The sequence below is a fragment of the Hyla sarda genome, chromosome 3 (assembly GCF_029499605.1).
Source record: "Hyla sarda isolate aHylSar1 chromosome 3, aHylSar1.hap1, whole genome shotgun sequence".
Classification (NCBI taxonomy): domain Eukaryota; kingdom Metazoa; phylum Chordata; class Amphibia; order Anura; family Hylidae; genus Hyla; species Hyla sarda.
Window position 1 is genome coordinate 157,938,538 of NC_079191.1, and position 19,648 is coordinate 157,958,185.

The window sequence follows — 19,648 nt, forward strand, 5'->3', positions numbered from 1 at the left end:
TTCAGGAAACTACACTTTCATAGGAGGAGGTTGTTGTGGGTGGTGGTTGGGGGGTGGTGGTTGGGGGGTGGTGGTGGTGTGTGTGGTATGCTGGAAGTGTATTAAAAAAAAAGATGAAGGTCCAGCTTGTCACTGTTGCAGCAACTTAAAAGGTTTATTTCTCAGAAAACACACTACATTACACTAGAAAACAGAAAGTGATGGGTTTTGAATGTAAGTTTAAACTACACATGAAACGTGTCACATCCTGTCTTACCATGTGGTATGGTCTGTCTTCTGAGAATTAAACGTTCAAGAAAACAAAGGTCCAGTGTGGCAATGATGCATCATACTTGAAGTTCTAGGGTGCTACACTGTACATGACGTGAGCTGCATACACCTAATTGTTGGAAGTCTACAGATACTACGGATGTGAACAGAGCCTTCGATTAGATATATATATATATTAGTAAACTATTACTAAGGCCTTAATTCAAAATGTAGACTGTAAACCATAATCAGAACAGCATGTGGTAAAGTAGGATTATGGCTAATAGTCCACTAAACAAATCCCATAAGTCAAGTAGTGAATGGACCTAAAAATGATGCTACTCTTATTTCCATTCATTTCTGTAGAAGGGTCATTATCTGGATATGTAAACACAAGAAATGATTTATAATTCGGAAATGTATTTGTACTATATTCCATATACATTTCAGATTGTTTAATACATTGGTCTATATAAACATCAACATGGTGATCAAGCTGATGACCAGAATGATTACCTCCTGGAGGATACACGCTGCACATGACGTCCATGGAAGATGTATAATGTGAATACAATGAGCTGTATACAGGTATATCCCATCCTGTAAGCTCACTTTGGATACAAAGCAGAACACAGGCAGCCATGCAGAGTTACAATGTATGGCACAACCAAAGAAATACTATGTGTGGGGAAATTGATAAGAAAACTGCAATTTTGCTAATTTTGGAAGGTTTCGTATACATGCTGTACTCTACGGTAAAATAGACATGTTTTGTTTAGTCTGTGGATCAATATGATTAAAATGATACTCATGATTACATACTTTTCTATTATTGTACCACTTAAAAAAAAATTTGTTAACTTTTTAACCAATTTAGTGCGTTTAAAATCCCTCTATTTTGCGGACCTATAACTTTTTCATTTTTCCATATGAGGGCTCATTTTTTGCGCTGTGATCAGTACTTTTTTTCCATACCACATTTGCATATGTAAAACTTTTAATACATTTTTTGGGGAATACAAAAACAGAAATGTAAAATTTTTATTTATTTATATATATATATTTTTTTTTTTACACGTCGCTCCGGTCATATACAGGACATAAATGTCCTGGCATGTTAAGTACCACCGCACCAGGACGTATATTTACATCCTGTGTCATTACAGGGGTACTCCGGTGGAATTTTTTTTTTTTTTTTTTATCAACTGGAGCCAGAAAGTTAAACAGATGTCTAAGTTACTTTTTTTTTTTTTTTTTTTTTTTATGTTTACCCCGTTCACCATACGGGATAATTAACAAAATATTTTGATAGCTCAGACTTTTATGCATGCGGCGATATATGTTTATAAATTTTTTTACGCTTTTTTGGAGGTAAAATGGGAAAAACTAATTATTTACATTTTTATTGGAGGAGGGGATTTTTCCAATTTTTTTACTTAATTTTTTTTTCTTTTACACTTTAATAGTCCCCATAGGGGACTATTCATAGCAATCATTTGATTCCTAATACTGTTCAGTGCTATGCATAGGGCATAGCACTGACCAGTATTATCGGTGATCTTCTGCTCTGGTCTGCTCTCAGACCAGAGTAGAAGACCCCTGTAGACGGACGGAGGCAGGTGAGGGGACCTCCGTTCGCCATTATGGAAGATCGGATCCCCGCGGCAGCGCTGCAGGCGATCCGATCATCCATTTAAAGTACCACACTGCCGCAGATGCCGTGATTTGAATTGATCACGGCATCTGAGGGGGTTAATGACAGACATCCACGCGATCACGGACGTCCGCCATTATCGGTGGGTCCCTGGCTGTTGATAGCAGCCGGGACCTGCCACGCATGACGCGAACACTGGCCAGGTGCTCGCGGTCATGGCGGAGCGTAAATGTACGTCATGGTGCGTTAAGTACCATGGCACCATGATGTGCATTTACGTCCATTGTCGTTTTCATTTCTTGAAGAAACTTTGCTCAGCTGATTCTATTACATAAAAAGGAAAGAGCTGGGGCAACATGCTCGGTTCCATAAAAGTTCTTTAATGGGAAGGAAACCTGCAAACAATTTCTATGAACTTATTGTCTGGCTATGAACAAAACTCAGGTAGGGTCCTGGAGGTAGAGTAACAGGATGTTCTTCCTACACGCTCTTCCAGTGTCCAGCCAGAATATCAAACAAAAACCCATTTACTTTCCATCAATAAATAAATGTAACTTAAACTGCTACACAGCTTCTATGTATTCAGAGGCCTTTCATTCAAATCTGAGGGCTACTATTACAAGAGAGTATTACTTTCTCTTTTAAACAGTTTTGTATCTGAATATTTGGACGAGACATTAAAATGTCATGTTGAGTTTATTTTTCTTTTCTGTAAAATTAGGAAAAACATACATATGGTATACAAGAACGTATACAGCAGTAAGACTGCCTAATGTACAAGAACGTATACAGCAGTAAGACTGCCTAATGTAAAAAATGTGAATGTTGCACTGTGTGAACAGCAACATTTTACGGTTTGCTGTGCCATGCATGCAAGGATGTAACTAGAACAAAGTAGTGCATATCAAGTTGGCCTAAACAATAATGGCCCATTCTAGGAATAAAAAGTGTTACCGCTGCTAGAAAAGGAATTTCGAGCATACATGACATAACAATTTATAGGTAGAATTTGCGACGGTTTCTGCTGGCCCCTCCTTATTTTGTCTGATTGATTCTATAGGACTGTGTTCTCCAACCAGGGTACCTTCAGCTGTTGCAACACTACAACTCCCAGAATTCCCGGACAGCGATTGGCTGTCCGGGAATGCTGGGAGTTGTAGTTTTGCAACAGCTGGAGGCACCCTGGTTGGAAAACAATGCTCTATGACATCAGTTTCAGTTCCTTGCTGTGAATCCTGCTGGGAAGCTTTAAGAAGCTCTACACCGAGCAGAGGGTTAAAGAGTGTGTGAGAAAGTGTGTATACGCAATCACATACGGTATATACATTTATACACACAGGAGATGAGCGATACATTGTTTAAACAGTTTTCCAACAGGAAGTTTTTAATCCGCAATTCCATTAATTAAACTTTAACTGTAATCTTTATTAATGAAGTTGGACGCTGCCCACACTAAATACTTCAGTTTCCCCATTTACAATACATCAGGACGATCGAGTTCTTTGGACACCCACCAAAAGAAGCATTGACAGCCATTAAACTACATGTCATGCTGCAGAGTAAATGGGAGAGCACAGTCCATTTAGGAGCTTTTCATTTAATCCTATGCCCAATGCAGCACAAACAGGTGCATCAACAACAGAGCAAAACATCTATAGATTTATTTATTTCACATGCCCTCAAATTAACATTTCATTCTCATTCAAAAATATACATCTTACCCAAATCGCTAATTGTGACATTTTGAAAAAACCCTTTACAGATATAATAGTAATTACAACAAGTGGCAAGTTACCTGGGCGGAGCTGGCAGCTACTGAGATGCAGTCAATAAAGCTGTGCCTGCGAGTAAAAAAAGCCACTATCTGTTGCCATCGAGAAGGTTCTGGTTCAGCTCTGAGCTCTTCTGTAGAGCCCTTCTTTGCCCACGGCTTCTGTTTTGGGCCTACTGAGCTATGACTGGAGCTAGTATTGCCACCTCGATTGGCGCGGGAGTAAAGGAGTGTGTTGTTTCCGAAAATGTAATTCATCTCTGCAGCTCTGCAGGTGGTTGCCAGGCAGACTTACTCTTCTACCAGCTGCCGAGTGGTGAAGGATCAGCAAGAACTGCAGATAGAATTACGGCAGCATCACATCCAGATCAGAAAGCAAAAATCCTGGTCCCTTGCTGTGCTCATTGTTTTCCCTTGGAGTCTAGCCATGCAGAACACTGTACCTGTTACATGTCTAAAAGGTAGCGCTCATTGCCGCAGTAAAAAAAGAAAGGAAATCCAGCAATCCAAGTAGCATCTGCTTCCCATGATTTCCTTGCTCTGAGGTCTGCAGGGATCAAAAGCTGCTCTTCTTTCGTTCGCTGATAACTAGGCAGACTGAAGCCAGGAAGTGAGGTCGATTAGCAGGTAGGATGCTAGGAGCATTCGAATGCAAGGACCCACTGGGGCTGCCCGATTTAATGCACTGGGTGGGGAAAGGCTACATCGCAAATTACCAAGTTTCAATCACCGCATGTAGTCAAATCCAATGACAATCTCACTGTTGACATAAATAATACATAGAACCTGAACAAAAACAGTGAAAGAAAAGACTAATTGATTTTCTTCCCTGGCAATTAGTTAAGTGTTCTCAGATAAACAGCCACTAAAATGTCCGGTTTAGGGTATCTCGCATGAAATGAATAATATTCCTGGAATGGCTACATTAGCATTGATTTTGTTCTATGTTGTTACGCATTCTGCTTTCAGAAATAAGAAGCTAATAATGGGAAGAAATCCATTCTAAAAGACATTTGTGTGGACATAATACTACAGTATTGAGTGCAAGACAAAGAAATCTGTAGCCACAACACTTCACATAGAAACCACAGGTATCACAAGGATCAGTCGCTTCTCTGATGGGGAGAATATATGTGTTTCTGATAATGAAGAGAGATGTACTTTATAGAAGCTTATACAAGTAGGTGAAATGTCAGCTGTGCCCCCTGAAATCACACTGTCCTCCAGTTTATGTACACCAATATCTCAGATGACATACTGTACTGTATCACTTATCCTTAAGGGGGTACTCCACTGGGGGGAATTAAATATACTGGTGCCAGAAAGTTAAACACATTTGTAAATTACTTCTATTTAAAAATTGTAATCCTTCCAGTACTTAGCTGCTATATGCTCCACAGGAAGTTCTTTTATTTTTGAATTTCCTTTCTGTCTGACCACAGTGCTCTCTACTGACACCTCTGTGCATTTTAGGAACTGTCCAGAGCAGGATAGGTTTTCTATGGGGATTTGCTCCTAAACTGGACAGTTCCTAAAATGGACAGAGGTATCAGCAGAGAGCACTGTGGTCAGACAGAAAGGAAATTCAAAAAGAAAATAACTTCCTGTGGAGCATATAGCAGCTGATAAGTACTGGATGGACTACAATTTTTAAATAGAAGTCATTTACAAATCTGTTTAACTTTCTATCACCAGTTGATTAAAAAAAAAATAAAAGTTTTTCAGTGGAGCACCCCTTTAAAAAGTCCATTCATACAAGGAAATACAGACTACTAAAACAAATACCCGAGACACTCCCTCTTGTTCTTTCCGGATTAAGTGTTGTGTTTGCCATATGTTATGATGCATTCGTGATTGTTTATCTTGAAAACTTGAATAAAGATTTTACTTTAAAAAATTAAATAAATAAATACCCGAGACAGCAGGACAAGTATTCCTGTACCGCTGCTACACCACAATTATAGTTTATTATATGAACCTTCACTTCCACAAGTTACATATACAAGTTCACTCTCTTTTGTATTTCCAAATCCATAAGATCTACAGATTTATGCTTATGTACTCGCATCACTATTAGATCACGTCGCATTAAATAGGCTATGATGACACTTTAGTATCACAACGCCACTGGAAGCACAGAGGATAATCAACGCATCACTGACAACCTCTTTGACATGAGCTTTCACAATGATGAGACAACCCCTTTAACTTGGATAAGGCCTTGCTGCCATAGCAGATAAATGCACTGAAAGAGTGAATAATGTAGTGAGCCTGTTCAATATATGGGTGACTTGTGGGTTAAATATAACAGGTTGATAATATGATCAGGAAGGAACTGCAAGCTCAAGCTTAGAGATGAGCGAACTTACAGTAAATTTGATTCGTCACAAACTTCTCGGCTCGGCAGTTGATAACTTATCCTGCATAAATTAGTTCAGCTTTCAGGTGCTCCGGTGGCTGGAGACTCTTTCCTAGGACAGTATCCACCTTTTCCAGCCACCGGAGCACCTGAAGGCTGAACTAATTTATGCAGGATAAGTCATCAACTGCCGAGCCGAGAAGTTTGTGACTAGAGATGAGCGAACTTACAGTAAATTCGATTTGTCACGAACTTCTCGGCTCGGCAGTTGATGACTTATCCTGCATAAATTAGTTCAGCTTTCAGGTGCTCCGGTGGCTGGAGACTCTTTCCTAGGACTGTATCCACCTTTTCCAGCCCACAGAGCACCTGAAGGCTGAACTAATTTATGCAGGATAAGTCATCAACTGCCGAGCCGAGAAGTTTGTGACTAGAGATGAGCGAACTTACAGTAAATTCGATTTGTCACGAACTTCTCGGCTCGGCAGTTGATGACTTATCCTGCATTAATTAGTTCAGCTTTCAGGTGCTCCGGTGGCTGGAGACTCTTTCCTAGGACTGTATCCACCTTTTCCAGCCCACAGAGCACCTGAAGGCTGAACTAATTTATGCAGGATAAGTCATCAACTGCCGAGCTGAGAAGTTTGTGACTAGAGATGAGCGAACTTACAGTAAATTCGATTTGTCACGAACTTCTCGGCTCGGCAGTTGATGACTTATCCTGCATAAATTAGTTCAGCTTTCAGGTGCTCCGGTGGGCTGGAAAAGGTGGATACATTCCTAGGAGACTCTTTCCTAGGACTGTATCCACCTTTTCCAGCCCACCGGAGCACCTGAAGGCTGAACTAATTTACGCAGGATAAGTCATCAACTGCCGAGCCGAGAAGTTCGTGACGAATCGAATTTACTGTAAGTTCGCTCATCTCTATTCGTGACGAATCAAATTTACTGTAAGTTCGCTCATCTCTACTCAAGCTCTAAAAGCAGTCATATTATACCACAATAAAGGAGCAAAAGGAGGATATTCCATAAACACAAGACACTATTGGGCTCCTCACTGATCAGGAAAATCGATCTCTAGTACAGTGTTTCCCAACCAGGGTGCCTCCAGTTGTTGCGAAACTACAACCCCCAGCATGCCCGGACAGCCAGCGGCTGTCCGGGCATGCTGGGAGTTGTAGTTTGGCAACAACTGGAGGCACCCTGGTTGGGAAACACTGGTCTAGTAACATATTTGCTGATGCCACCCGCTCCTGTGCCTACAGATGTTGAGATGGCAGCACTTGGCCGCTCCAATAATTCCCACCAATCTCAATTGATCCGGCTGTGTGTAATGCTTTATTACAGACTTCTATGGAGAGAGCAGCCAGTGAGAAGCTATGAACTGGACTCTCAGTATAATTTGTGGAGATGCCATGAAGGTAGAAGATGGAGTATCCTTTTAAGCAAGCACATGCTCATCTTCTGCCTTTGATTAAATAATATCCAATCCATAATATATAAGATGCTAAGTGATAGAACATACATCATTAATACATCTTCACCTCCAGCAGCAAGACAAGGCAGAAATGTTTAAGATCAATAGGTACTCACCAGCTGAGTGCCACTTACAGTACATCCAATATATTAAAATTTTAAAAAGGCCTGAAAGCAGAAACGTTAATTCTTCTTCAAGGCTTATGAAGTTGGCTGTAAGAGAGCAAATCTGTGCCAAAGGTACTCCTAAAATGATAACTACTGCAGAATGTCTATGTGTAACTCTGACTCTAGTAAACTGATATACAGTCCACAAAACACACACTTACTGGGTTATTCAGCCTTCTTATATTGATAACTTTTCCTTAGCATAGGCCATTAATATTAGATCAGCAGGGATCAGACACCAGCCCCCCTCCCACTGATCACCTGTTTGAAGGGGCCATGCGATTAGTAGCAGCCATGTAAGGTACTGCAGTATTCCCTAGTTCACTTGAATGGGACAACACTGTAGTACTCTTATTAACACTATGGCAATGCAGGTATTAGTGCTGGGGAACACACTGGCCGACATTTATCATTGTCTTTAGACAATGTGTCTAGAAAATGTGCAAAAAAAGGCGCAAGCAGGGTTTATTTGCGCTTTTTGGTTTACACATTTCTGCTGATTTTGAGTTGCAATCCACTGATTTTGGCAATACACATGATATGGAACGGTTTTATGAACTGCACCTTTTTGTGAAAAAGGCGCAAAGCCACTGAAAAGACACTAAAACTACACCAGCCCATACTTAAGTTTACCGTATATACTCGAGTATAAGCAGAGTTTTTCTGCACGATTCTTCGTGCTGGAAACCCCCCCCCCTCGGCTTATACTCGAGTGAACTCTCCGCCCTCAGTGGTCTTCAACCTGCGGACCTCCAGAGGTTTCACAACTACAACTAGTTTTGAAACCTCTGGAGGTCCGCAGGTTGAAGACCACTGTGGCCTTCGTCATCATCCAGACCTCCCCCCCTTTAGTTTTGTACTCACATCCCCTCAGCGGGAAGTTAGGGTGAGCTGGTCCGGGCCATCTGTGCTGCAGGGACCGTCCGGTGGGGAGGGATAGTCGTTCCGGCTGTCCATCTTCACCGCGCTTCGGGCCCGGGCCCGGAATAGTGATGTTGCCTTGACGACAACGCACAGGGACGTTCATGAGCAACGTCCCTGTGCGTCGTAGTCAAGGCAACGTCAAGATGGACAGATGGACTGCCCGGAACGACTATCCCTCCCCACCGGACGGTCCCTGCAGCACAGATGGCCCGGACCAGCTCACCCTTCCTTCCCACCGAGGGGAGGTGAGTACAAAACTAAAAGGGGGGGGGTCTGGATGATGACGAAGGCCGCAGTGGTCTTCAACCTGCGGACCTCCAGATGTTTCAAAACTACAACTACAACAGCCGATGGCTGTCCGGGCATGCTGGGAGTTGTAGTTTTGAAACATCTGGAGGTCCGCAGGTTGAAGACCACTGTTCAGACATTGACAAGCGGTGATGATGAAGGGGGGGATGATAGGCGGTGATGATGAAGGAGGGTGTGGGATGATGACAGGGGGATGATGACAGGTGGTGATGATGAAGGGGGGATGATGAAGGGGGGATGATGACAGGGTAATGATGAAGGAGGGGATGATGAAGGGGGGGATGATGAAGGGGGGGGATGATGAAGGGGGGGATGATGACATGCGGTGATGATGAAAGGGGGGTAATGACGGGAGTCTGGATGATTATATGCGGGGAGATGATGTATTTTCCACCCTAGGTTTTTGGGGTGAAATTAGGGGCCTCGGCTTATATTCGGTTCGGTTTATACTCAAGTAAATACGGTAGCTTTCTGGTGGATGTGAAGAGAGAAATTTCAGAAAATGTGTATCTGCACAAAATGTATCAAATGCTGTGACCAGTTAATAAATGTGGTGCTCCCACACATCACCAGCACACAAAAAAAAAGTGTAAATGCCGGCCACTGAGCCCCTACAAACAGCTGAAGGTATGCCATCAATTTTATGAGAGTGGCTAACCCTTTCTAAGGCTAGAATCTGAACCTACTTCCAGGCTACCATGCCAAGATTAAAAGATGGTGGTTGGTCAGTCTACGTGGACTCACTGGCCCTGATTTACTATTGTAAACCAGACATGTTTTGTCGGATTGTGCACCAGATTGTGGCGCATTGCGAAAAGTAAAATTGAGTTACAAGTACAAGTGAACTTGTATTTGTAACTTGTGAAAGTGAAGATTCATATAAAACAAAATTACAGAATGGAAAAAAAAAAAAAAAAAAAAAAAAAGACAATTCTATTTTACTGAGAAAACCCGGAAAAAAAGAACATATTTACTAAGATTTCCACAGAAAATGTTGTGGATTTTAGCTGAGGAAAACCCTACAGATCAGAGCATGTGTAAAAGCAAAGTGTAGGGAAAAGTGCAAAATGTAGGGAAACCTTACCAAATACCGTTAAAGGGTACCTCTCATAAAATAAACTTTTGATATATTTTAGATTAATGAATGTGGAATAACTTTCCAATAGCATGTTAATGAAAAATATGCTTCTTTCTATTGTATTTTTCCCGATCAGTCCTGTCAGCAAGCATTTCTGACTCATGCTGGAGTCCTAAACACTCAGAGCTGCCAGCCTGCTTTGTTCACAGCCAAACAGGCTGTGAACAAAGCAGGCTGGCAGCTCTGAGTGTTCTCCTTTGTGAACAAAGCAGACTGGCAGCTTGTAGTGTTTAGGACTCCAGCATGAGTCTGAAATGCTTGCTGCCAGGACTGGTAGGGAGACCCCTAGTGGTCATTTCTTCAAAGTGGAAAATTAAATAGAAAAAAGTATATTTTTAATAATGTGCAATTGTAAAGTTATTCTGCATACATTAATCTATAATATAACAAAAGTTTTTTTTTGATGAGAGGTACCCTTTAAAAAAAAAAAAAAATTGTAGTGAATTAAAACCCACAAAGAAAACAACACTCCACTCTGCCAGAGATCGAGCCGGTGGCACTATGACCGCACGGACTGCATTGCCGTCCCCATAGAATCCTCGTCTCCCAAAAGATCCTCCCAGATATGCAATGCTGTCTATGGGGGCAGCAATGCAGTCTGCTCAGATCAGTTTTTTTATGGGTTTTTTTCGGCCAAAAAAACACCACACCTAATGTGTGTGTCAGCAGCCTAAAGGGTATTTCAATGATTCAGAAAATAGCCAGTGACAGCTGAATATAGGAGTGTAAGAAGTATAAAGCAGGATGTACAATAACTCAGCAAGCGATCAGCCCATCTCTCCATGGGAGATACAATAACAGCTTAGTGTGCTTAAAAGGGAATCTGTCAGCTCTATTTGCAGCTAAATGCTGCAAATACCATTGTATAGCTGTTAGGGTATAAAAGATAAACTGTTCCTTTCCTAGAGCTGATTGTAGTTTATGGTTTTCAAAATTAGGAATAGCCTTTTTTTCCTCAACCAAGTGTCAAGGAGGCTGAGCTGCTGAAGCCCACCTACAGGTGTCAGCGTAGGCTTCTTTCACACTACTGAAGAGGCTCGGTTACAAACGGACGTTAATGGCTTTTTTCCCCCCTACTTTGTCTGCCATTAAAGGGGTACTCCGGTAGAAAACAAACATTTTTTTTTTTTTTAAATCAGCTGGTGCCAGAAAGTTAAATGGGCACGGTCATGAACTTTTTTTTTCCATATGTTGTAGTACTGATGTACTACAACATATTTCGAATATACTTTATTTTTTTTTGTAATTAAAACACTTTATTTTGAAATCCGGCCACTAGGGGGTCTCCCTCCTAGTGACCGGTTGCAGCCTTTTGTGACGTCACAGATGAGATCCTGGCCGGGCATTGGTCCGAATTCAGTCAGGCTGCGCTCCCTCCAGTCAGACAGGCGGGAGCGAGCGCTTTGAACAAAGAGGATGCGCGCAGGCTCCCTGGCCTCGCGCGCCAGCCCGGCTCCCGGTGTGAGGTGGAATTTCAGGCGCTGCTGCTGCTAAGCAGTGCTGTGCTAGGACTGCCCTGCACTTTAGTCTTTTTCGGGCGGGGGGAGGGGAAGTGGGTTGCACGGCGGGGTTCAGGCGAGCGGGATGTGCGGCAGCTGCGTAATGCAGATACTGTTTTCATCACAGTGTGCATCCAGTTGTTTCCCCACTACAACTGCCAGCATAACCTGACAGCCAATAAATGTCAGGGCAAGCTGGGAGTTGTAGTGGTGAAACAGCTGGAGGTACACTGTGCAGAAGTCGCCCCCCTGCAGGAGTAAGTGACGTCACGCCTGCTGGGGAAGTCTGCCTGGTAAGTGAGCACACTACCAGGTAGACAAAAAGGCATTTCTAATATAGTAAAAAATAATGTAAAGGCAGTGAGGGGGTTAAGGATAGATGGGCAATAGGCAGGGACCGGAAAAAAAGAAGAAAAAAAAAGTACTTCCAGTACTTATCAGATGCTGTATGCGCCACAGGAAGAGCTTTTCTTTTTAAATTACCTTTCTGCCTGACCACAGTGCTCTCTACTGACACCTCTGTCCATTTAAGGAATTGTCTAGAGCAGGATAGGTTTTCTATGGAGATTTGCTCCTACTCTGGACAGTTCCTGGAATGGACAGAGGTGTCAACAGAGAGCACTGTGGTCAGACAGAAAGGAAATAAAAAAAAAAAAAAAAAGAACTTCCTGTGGATCATGCAGCAGCTGATAAGTACTGGAAGGATTAAGATTTTTTCAATAGAAGTAATTTACTCAGCCAGTGTATAATTGTGAGCTGCACCATTGTTTTTATAGTTTGCTAATTTACAAATCTGTTTAACTTTCTGGCACCAGTTAAACAGTTATTGTAACAGAGTCCAACGGGAGTTATAACGAGCAAAGAGGATCCCATTCACATGAAAGGGATTTCTCTAACGTCCATTATAACTCCCATTATTGTGGCGGAAGATAGCAGGAGAAAAAGAAGTGTCATGCACAAATTTTTCTCCCGCTATCTTCCTAATGGACATCACCTACTGGGCAAAAACGGTAGTGTGAAAGGAGCCTTACAAACAAGAAAGGGCTGAATGTGGGGGTGTGCAAGAAGACATAAAAGACTGTAGCACCTGAGAAGCATGACATGGCAAAGAAATAAAAAGGCGACTTTATAAGTCTGGAAACCACCATTAGCTCCAAGGAAAAGTACAGTATGCTTTTATCCCTAAAAGCAATACAGCTCTTAGCAAACAAAGCTAAAAGAGTCCCAGTTTTTGAACTGTAGGCAAAAACACATTGGTAAAAAAAATGCACGCATGCGTGTTTGACCAACAAAAGCAAAAAAAAAAAAATAGATTATGTAAAACCTACTTAAGCCTGGTAATGCTAATCACAACGCAAAGCCAGTACAATCCATTTAGGTTCTGATCTGCAGTCCTCTGCTTACAAAACACAGTGAGAATGCAAAAGGGTTATCCTGCATTAGAAAGACAGCTGCTTTTTGAAGAAAAAGCTGTGTGTGGCATTACACCTCTCCCCCATTCACCTTAATGGAACAAGCTACAATAACGCACAAAACGAATACAAGAGTAGCACTTTTTCTGCTACAAAGCAGCTATGTTTTTATCCATAAGCATAGCATAGGTTTCTATGTAAACCAAATTAGAATTTAGATCAGTGTTTGCCTCCCAATCAGGGTGCCTTCAGCTGTTGCAAAACTTCAACTCCCAGCCAAAGGCTGTCCGGGAATGCTGGGAGTTGTAGTTTTGCATCAGCTGAAGGCACCCTGATTGGGAAACAGTGATTTAGATTATGAACTCCAACGACTGTGGAATATGTTGGCATTATATAGATGAATAAATAAATGTAAATAAATGGAGATACGCAATGTAAAACATGTATGATTTCTTGGTATATTCCAGCTGTTTCATGGAATCCTCAATATTGCTGCTTGTTAGGCTAGGTTCAGGCTACGGAATTTCCGCCTGCAATTCCTCTTTGAAATTGCGACTGATTCAGTCAGTGCTGTCCGCACTCGGAATCGGAGATTCCGTAGTCTGAACCTAGCCTTTAAAGCCCCTTTTTCCCAAAAGTTACAACATTTGGAGCATGCTTTACAGCTCCTTATAAAGGTGGTCACCCATCTTATTTAGGCTGCCTAGCTATGCGGCCAAATACAAATAAATATATTACTGTATAAATAAGGACATTTCTCTGTTTCCAGTCTGGAAAAGATGACGGATCACCCACAAGGGAGTATTTGCTGTTACTTTGTCTTAAATCAGCTAAATTGAAATGGAAAACAGAAAAAAATAACTGTAGACTCTTGGTTCAAAGGGAAAGTGCAGATCACTTATTTTATTTTGCACTTATCATAAAATCTAGATCTGCATCTAAAATCCAGCTTCTGCAGTATCTTCCTTCTGTAAGGCTTCTATAATCCAAATGTTGGTGCTAGCAAAGTCTATGGATGTTTATTAATATTCCCATAGAGCTTGCTAGCACAGAAGTATGCAGTGTCTGTTTGTGTTTTTGCAAGTCCTTTACTCCTTTTTTTCTGATGCTGTTTACTAATCTGTCGCCCAATTTCCCTTTCTTTCTGTCGCAGGTTTTTTTCTGTCGCACAAAATGTATTCTGTGCGACAGAAAAAAAAGTCTCTGCAAATTCTGACTACATTAGTGCTTGTACTACTACCCCCATCATGGAACAGGGTCTGTTCCATGTTGGGGGTAGTAGTCGAGGGGCTGAGGGATTGATCGCACCGGGTCTCACTTCGAGACCCGATCCGATCAGATGTTATTAAGCATGGGAGCGGGCGGCATGTTCCGATCCCCTGCAATGTTCAGTAAACTTTCATTTTCAAATTCCCCACCGAGGAGCCAATCAGGGCTCCTGGCAGGGTTTTAATATAGAAGCGCTGTGGTGGGCAAAGATGTATAGAATCGCTGGGGGGTATATATCTGGCCCCTCCAGTGTTTCTATAGATCTTTCCCCCTGCTGCGCTATATCAAACTTAGTGCCCACTGTGCTTGAATAAATGTACTGCCCCCCTCAGCGCTATTATATATCTATACTGACCCCCGCTGCGCATATTTATTTTTATATATATATATATATATATATATATATATATATATATACATACATACATACTGGACCCCCCCCCCCCAGCTGCGCATATTAATATTCATGCTCTCCCTCCCCTGGCTGCCAATGAATGAAAGCTCTATTAGTGGCGGAGCGGAAGGCTGCATATCATGCCCTGGGGGTCAGACATATGGATATATGTCTGACCCTCACATCATACATATACAAATGCCGGCTCACCGCTATGAATGACAAGTAAAGCAGTGCAGGGAGGCTCGCGCTGCTGCTCCTAATAGCTTTACTTGTCATTCATAGTGGTGAGCCGGCATTTGTATATGTATGATGTGAGGGTCAGACATATATCCATATGTCTGACCCCCACAGCATGATATGCAGCTGCTGCCCGCTATGAATGACAAACTCTTAGCAGCGTGAGCGGGCAGCAGCCTTCCGCTCCGCCACTAATAGAGTTTTCATTCATTGGCAGCCAGGGGAGGAAGAGCATGAATATTAATATGCGCAGCTGGGAGGGGGGGGGGGGGGGGTCAGTATATATATATATATATATATATATATATATATATATATATATATATAAATATGCACAGCGGGGGTCAGTATAGATATATAATAGCGCTGAGGGGGCAGTACATTTATTCAAGCACAGCGGGCACCAAGTCTGATATAGCGCAGCAGGGGGAAAGATCTATAGAAAGCTGGAGGGGCCAGATATATACCCCCCAGCGATTCTATACATATTTGCCCACCACAGCGCTTCTATATTAAAACCCTGCCAGGAGCACTGATTGGCTCCTTGGTCCCGGCCATTCAGGGCTTCTGGTGGGGAATTTAAAAATGAAAGTTTACTGTAAATTGCAGGGGATCGGAACATGCCGCCCACTCCCCTGCTTATAACATCTGATTGGATCGGGTCTCAGAAGTGAGGCCCGGTGCGATCAATCCCTCAGCCCCTCAACTACTACCCCCAACATGGAACAGACCCTGTTCCATGCTGGGGGTAGCAGGATTCACTCCGTTTTGAGGAATTTACCGACAGCTCTCAGCTGTCGGTTTTCTGTGAAGCAAAACTCACAGGTTTTCCTGTGAGTTTTCTTCACACTCAGTGTTTTTTTTTCTCTTTTTGTCGGGAACACGCCCCTTTTGTCGGGAAAAATGCCCCTTTTGTTTTTTGTTTTTTTTTCCACTCAGTGATTTTGATTTTGTCGGGTTGTGCGCCAGATTCTGGCGCAAATTCTGTCGCAGACAGAATTCTGGCGCAAAACCCGACAAAAAGTACCGGGATCCTGTTAGTAAATGAGGGCCAGTATACGCTACATGTGACCCTACCCTAGATAATGCTTTGCTAGTTGTTACCCAACTACACATATGGTGGTCTTGCCTCACCATCTTTCCATTTTGGAAATATGCATTTGTAATAGAAATCACTCTAAAATGTTACTAATTTAGATAGACCTGGATCTTTCCTTAGCAGTCCTTGATCTCAATCTTGATAAAATCCTTGCTATGAGTGAACTAGACTACATCACAAGCTTCTTGCTGCTTAACTGTCCATTGCTCAATTCTGGAAGTCCACAACGTCTCTCTTCCACATGGACTTGATAAAGAGTTTATTCTTAAAGCATACCTGTCAGATCTCACACAAAAAAAAAAAAACTGCTATAGGTTGCTCAGTACCTCATCCTCATCATGTGCATGTATGTACATTCATGTCTCTATCACCCATATTTAAATAGCATATTACAGCTATTCAATGTCTTTTCCATCTTGTCAAAGGGAGGTGCATGCCCTATTATTGCCTGCACTTTAATGACTCCTCCCCCTCCTTCACTCTGCTGACTCACTGCTCTTGGAGGGAGCCTGGCAACCCTGCTCTGTAACACTTTCCTCTCTGGATCGATGTTGCACACACTTCAGTTGTGAGCCTATAGCTTTTGCAAAACTACAACTCCCAGCATGCCCAGACATCCTTTGGCTCTCCAGGCATGCTTGCAGTTGTAGTTTTGCAACAGCTGGGGGAACATGTTTGGTAAAACTGTGTTACAGCAGTGTTGCTGCAGGCTGTGTTCCTCCTGCAGCCTTGTCAATCAGCCATCTTATGTCCATGAGATGTTGCCCTTGGACACACTCATGCTGCTGTGGAACTCCGTGTCCCAGGAGGTATGGGGACCCATATTGGTGGGATTTTCAAAGGCAGATTTCTTTAATAAAAAGTGAAATGTATTTTATTTTTTTTATAAAGAAGCATATCAGAAAAACTATTGTTTTGCCAAGAAGTAAAACATACATTTTTTTTTTTATATGACAGTATTTTAAAGTAGACCTGAAATTACACTAGGGTGGCTTATCCTTAAAGTCAACTGAAATGACAGGTATGCTTTAAGGATAGGGTTCCACACAGAGCAAACACACAGGGCTACCCTGGATCACAGTGTGGGCCTGCCCCGAAACCAGTGCAGGAACGTAGGCAGAGGTAAGTAAAACTTTTTTTTTTTTTTTAACTGATGAGGGGACATTAATGACTGTGACACAGGCAGCGATGTGGGGACATTAATGACCGATCATATCAATTCACTTTGCTTGGCGTCACATTACATGCCGTGCAGCATTTTGGATCCTAAATTTTATTTTTTTGCTGTTCCCATGGATTAACAACAAATTTTTACCAGCCCTGTTATACACTATTGTGATGAGGAAGTCCATTAGTCCATTTTGGTAGTATAAAACTGACAGGCCGTCTTTAAGCTTGACAAAGCAGGGATACTAGCCTTACAGTCTGTGCAAAGCCAATGCACTTCCTTTTGTATTCCACAAAAAGACCACTGTACAGCTCATGACAGTCTTGCACCAGGAAATCCCATCACAGAATACCTCTGATAAATGTTTATTATTTATTAAAGACTGTTCGCGCATTCTTCCTTACTATAGACAAATGTCACTTCCAACAATATATTAGTCAATACTCAACTGGTGAAATTGAACATGTATAGTCACTGAACGAATGTGTGGCTAAATCAATACAATGGTTATTATTAAATGAACGTTCAAAGTTTAGCTGTCCATACACATTAGATTTAAGTCTGTCAAACCCAGAAATGTGACAGCATTGGCTGACAATCTTGTGTATAGGGGCTGCCAACTTTAGTGTATAGGGGCTGTTAGAGAGAAGGTCAAGCATGTTTGGTTTCTACATGCCAGGTCCTTTTGTTAATGGGGAGATAACCCACAGCCAGAGGAGTCTGTCAGCAGCTTATTTCTCTACCCCCATTAAGAACACAGACATGCTCAGCTGAGCATTCAGCAGACAGCTTTTAACCCACCATCAACCAACTTCCATCCAATGTGGCCCTATCTTTAGAAAAACATATACAGACAAGAGATTGACCACCAAAGAAAGCTTAGAACATGTATGGAAACCACACAATAAACTAATTCCCCTTATTACATTAATGTAGTAACCTCTAATAACCTCTGGACCCTACTATTACCAGCAAGCCTTTCAATATGTAAATAACTACCACTGTACAGTCTTAGAGGACGGAGGTGGAAAAGACAAGCAGTGAACACATCCACAGAATACACTTACTAGAATGTAGATTATAGCTACTGAGGTGGAAAACAATGTAAAAGGACAGAAACAGGCCTTCCTTGCATAGAAGGGGATGAAATTAAATATTAAAAAGCAACAGCACTTTATAAATAATGCAACACTCTGTGGAGAGAAGGAAATATGTAACAAACCTGTATTCAATTCCAAAAATATTGTTCAAAGACGAGACTCCAAAACTGCAATCTAAATGTTCATGTAAATATTCTACATATTACAGTCTAATCTACAAATAAACATTCTTATAAAATCCTGAAATGTAAACCAGATTTCACTTTTGTAAAAAGGTTTGGTTTCCCTTTCTGGATGTAAAAAAAAAAAAAACTATTCCCAAGAAAAGCCATTATATTTTGTGATCTTACGATTAATATAATTCACACTTAATGTATTTATGTTTAAAATATAGGACCATACTGGGGCACTGAGCAGGAAAAGGCAAAGTTATTATAGTTTATAAATCAGTTTATAAATCAGTCTCTCTAAATTTTTTATATTGTATATTTGTAGATAGTAGCAATAAAAAACACACACCCAGAAATATACTGAGCATTCAACTATCTCACCAATAATAAACTTCTACTGCCCCCTGCTGTTCATTGATCAAAACACAAACCACAGAGAAGCACTTTAAGGTTGAGTTAATCATGATTGTAAACTTTTCTTCCTTTATGCTAAAAATTATATATTCCTGATTTTTTTCATATAATAAGGGAGATATAAATAAACACACACTATATCTAATACAGTTTTGTCTTTAAGGACAGAGGCCTATTCTGTAAATATGAACTGTGTTACTTTATGTGGTAACTACTTTGATTCTTTTTCTTTGGATCAGTAAAGGTTTTCTCCTGACACATTGTATCATGAAATATTTGCTACAAACACAAATACAGCATTTCTCACAACGCAATGTTTCTACTTTATGTTGAACATCCCTTTATTTAATTTTTTTGCTGCTAAATTTCTAAGCCTTCTAAATTATTCATGAACAATTCCAAAACAGATTTTTTTTTCCGTTTCTGAAGTAGATTTTGGGGGTGTATATGGATGTTCCTTTAAATCTATCATGTAACATATGCCTTTCTGTTCAGTGAAAGGTTTTTACCACAACAATTTTAGGGGAACCCCCCTAGGGGAACCCTTAAACTAAGTACCCCCCAATTAAAATGTACCTTTTATTAATCCATTTAACATGTAAACTGTAATATACATAATTGTGTGATTCTACAAGTTGATGTAATGACACCACCACTAACTTTAAAACCACAGTTGCCACCGGACTCCTTGACTCCTGTGCTTGTCTTTTATAAGCTCTTGAATACTACAGAGTGAGCATTTTGATAGCTCAATCTCCTACCTATTGGGAGCCAGTGGCTACTGCTTACTAAAATCACAAAATATTAGCCAGCCCTTCCAACGTTTCACTGGCAC

At 41.3% G+C, this 19,648-nt stretch overlaps 1 protein-coding gene across 25 annotated transcripts in view; it reads right to left on the bottom strand.

Moving 5' to 3' along the window:
• Positions 1-19,648, bottom strand: part of DLG1 (discs large MAGUK scaffold protein 1) — a 296,709-nt gene that overhangs the window by 141,170 nt on the left and 135,891 nt on the right. For 6 of the 25 annotated variants that reach the window (XM_056565364.1, XM_056565363.1, XM_056565360.1 and 3 more), the window contains exon 1: positions 3,699-4,226. The exons of the other annotated variants lie outside the window; for them this stretch is intronic. In XM_056565364.1, the coding sequence (XP_056421339.1) occupies positions 3,699-3,932 (234 nt within the window). In that variant the 5' untranslated portion in view covers positions 3,933-4,226. Of the gene's footprint in view, positions 1-3,698; positions 4,227-19,648 lie in introns of those variants that run through there. 25 annotated transcript variants of the gene reach the window in all.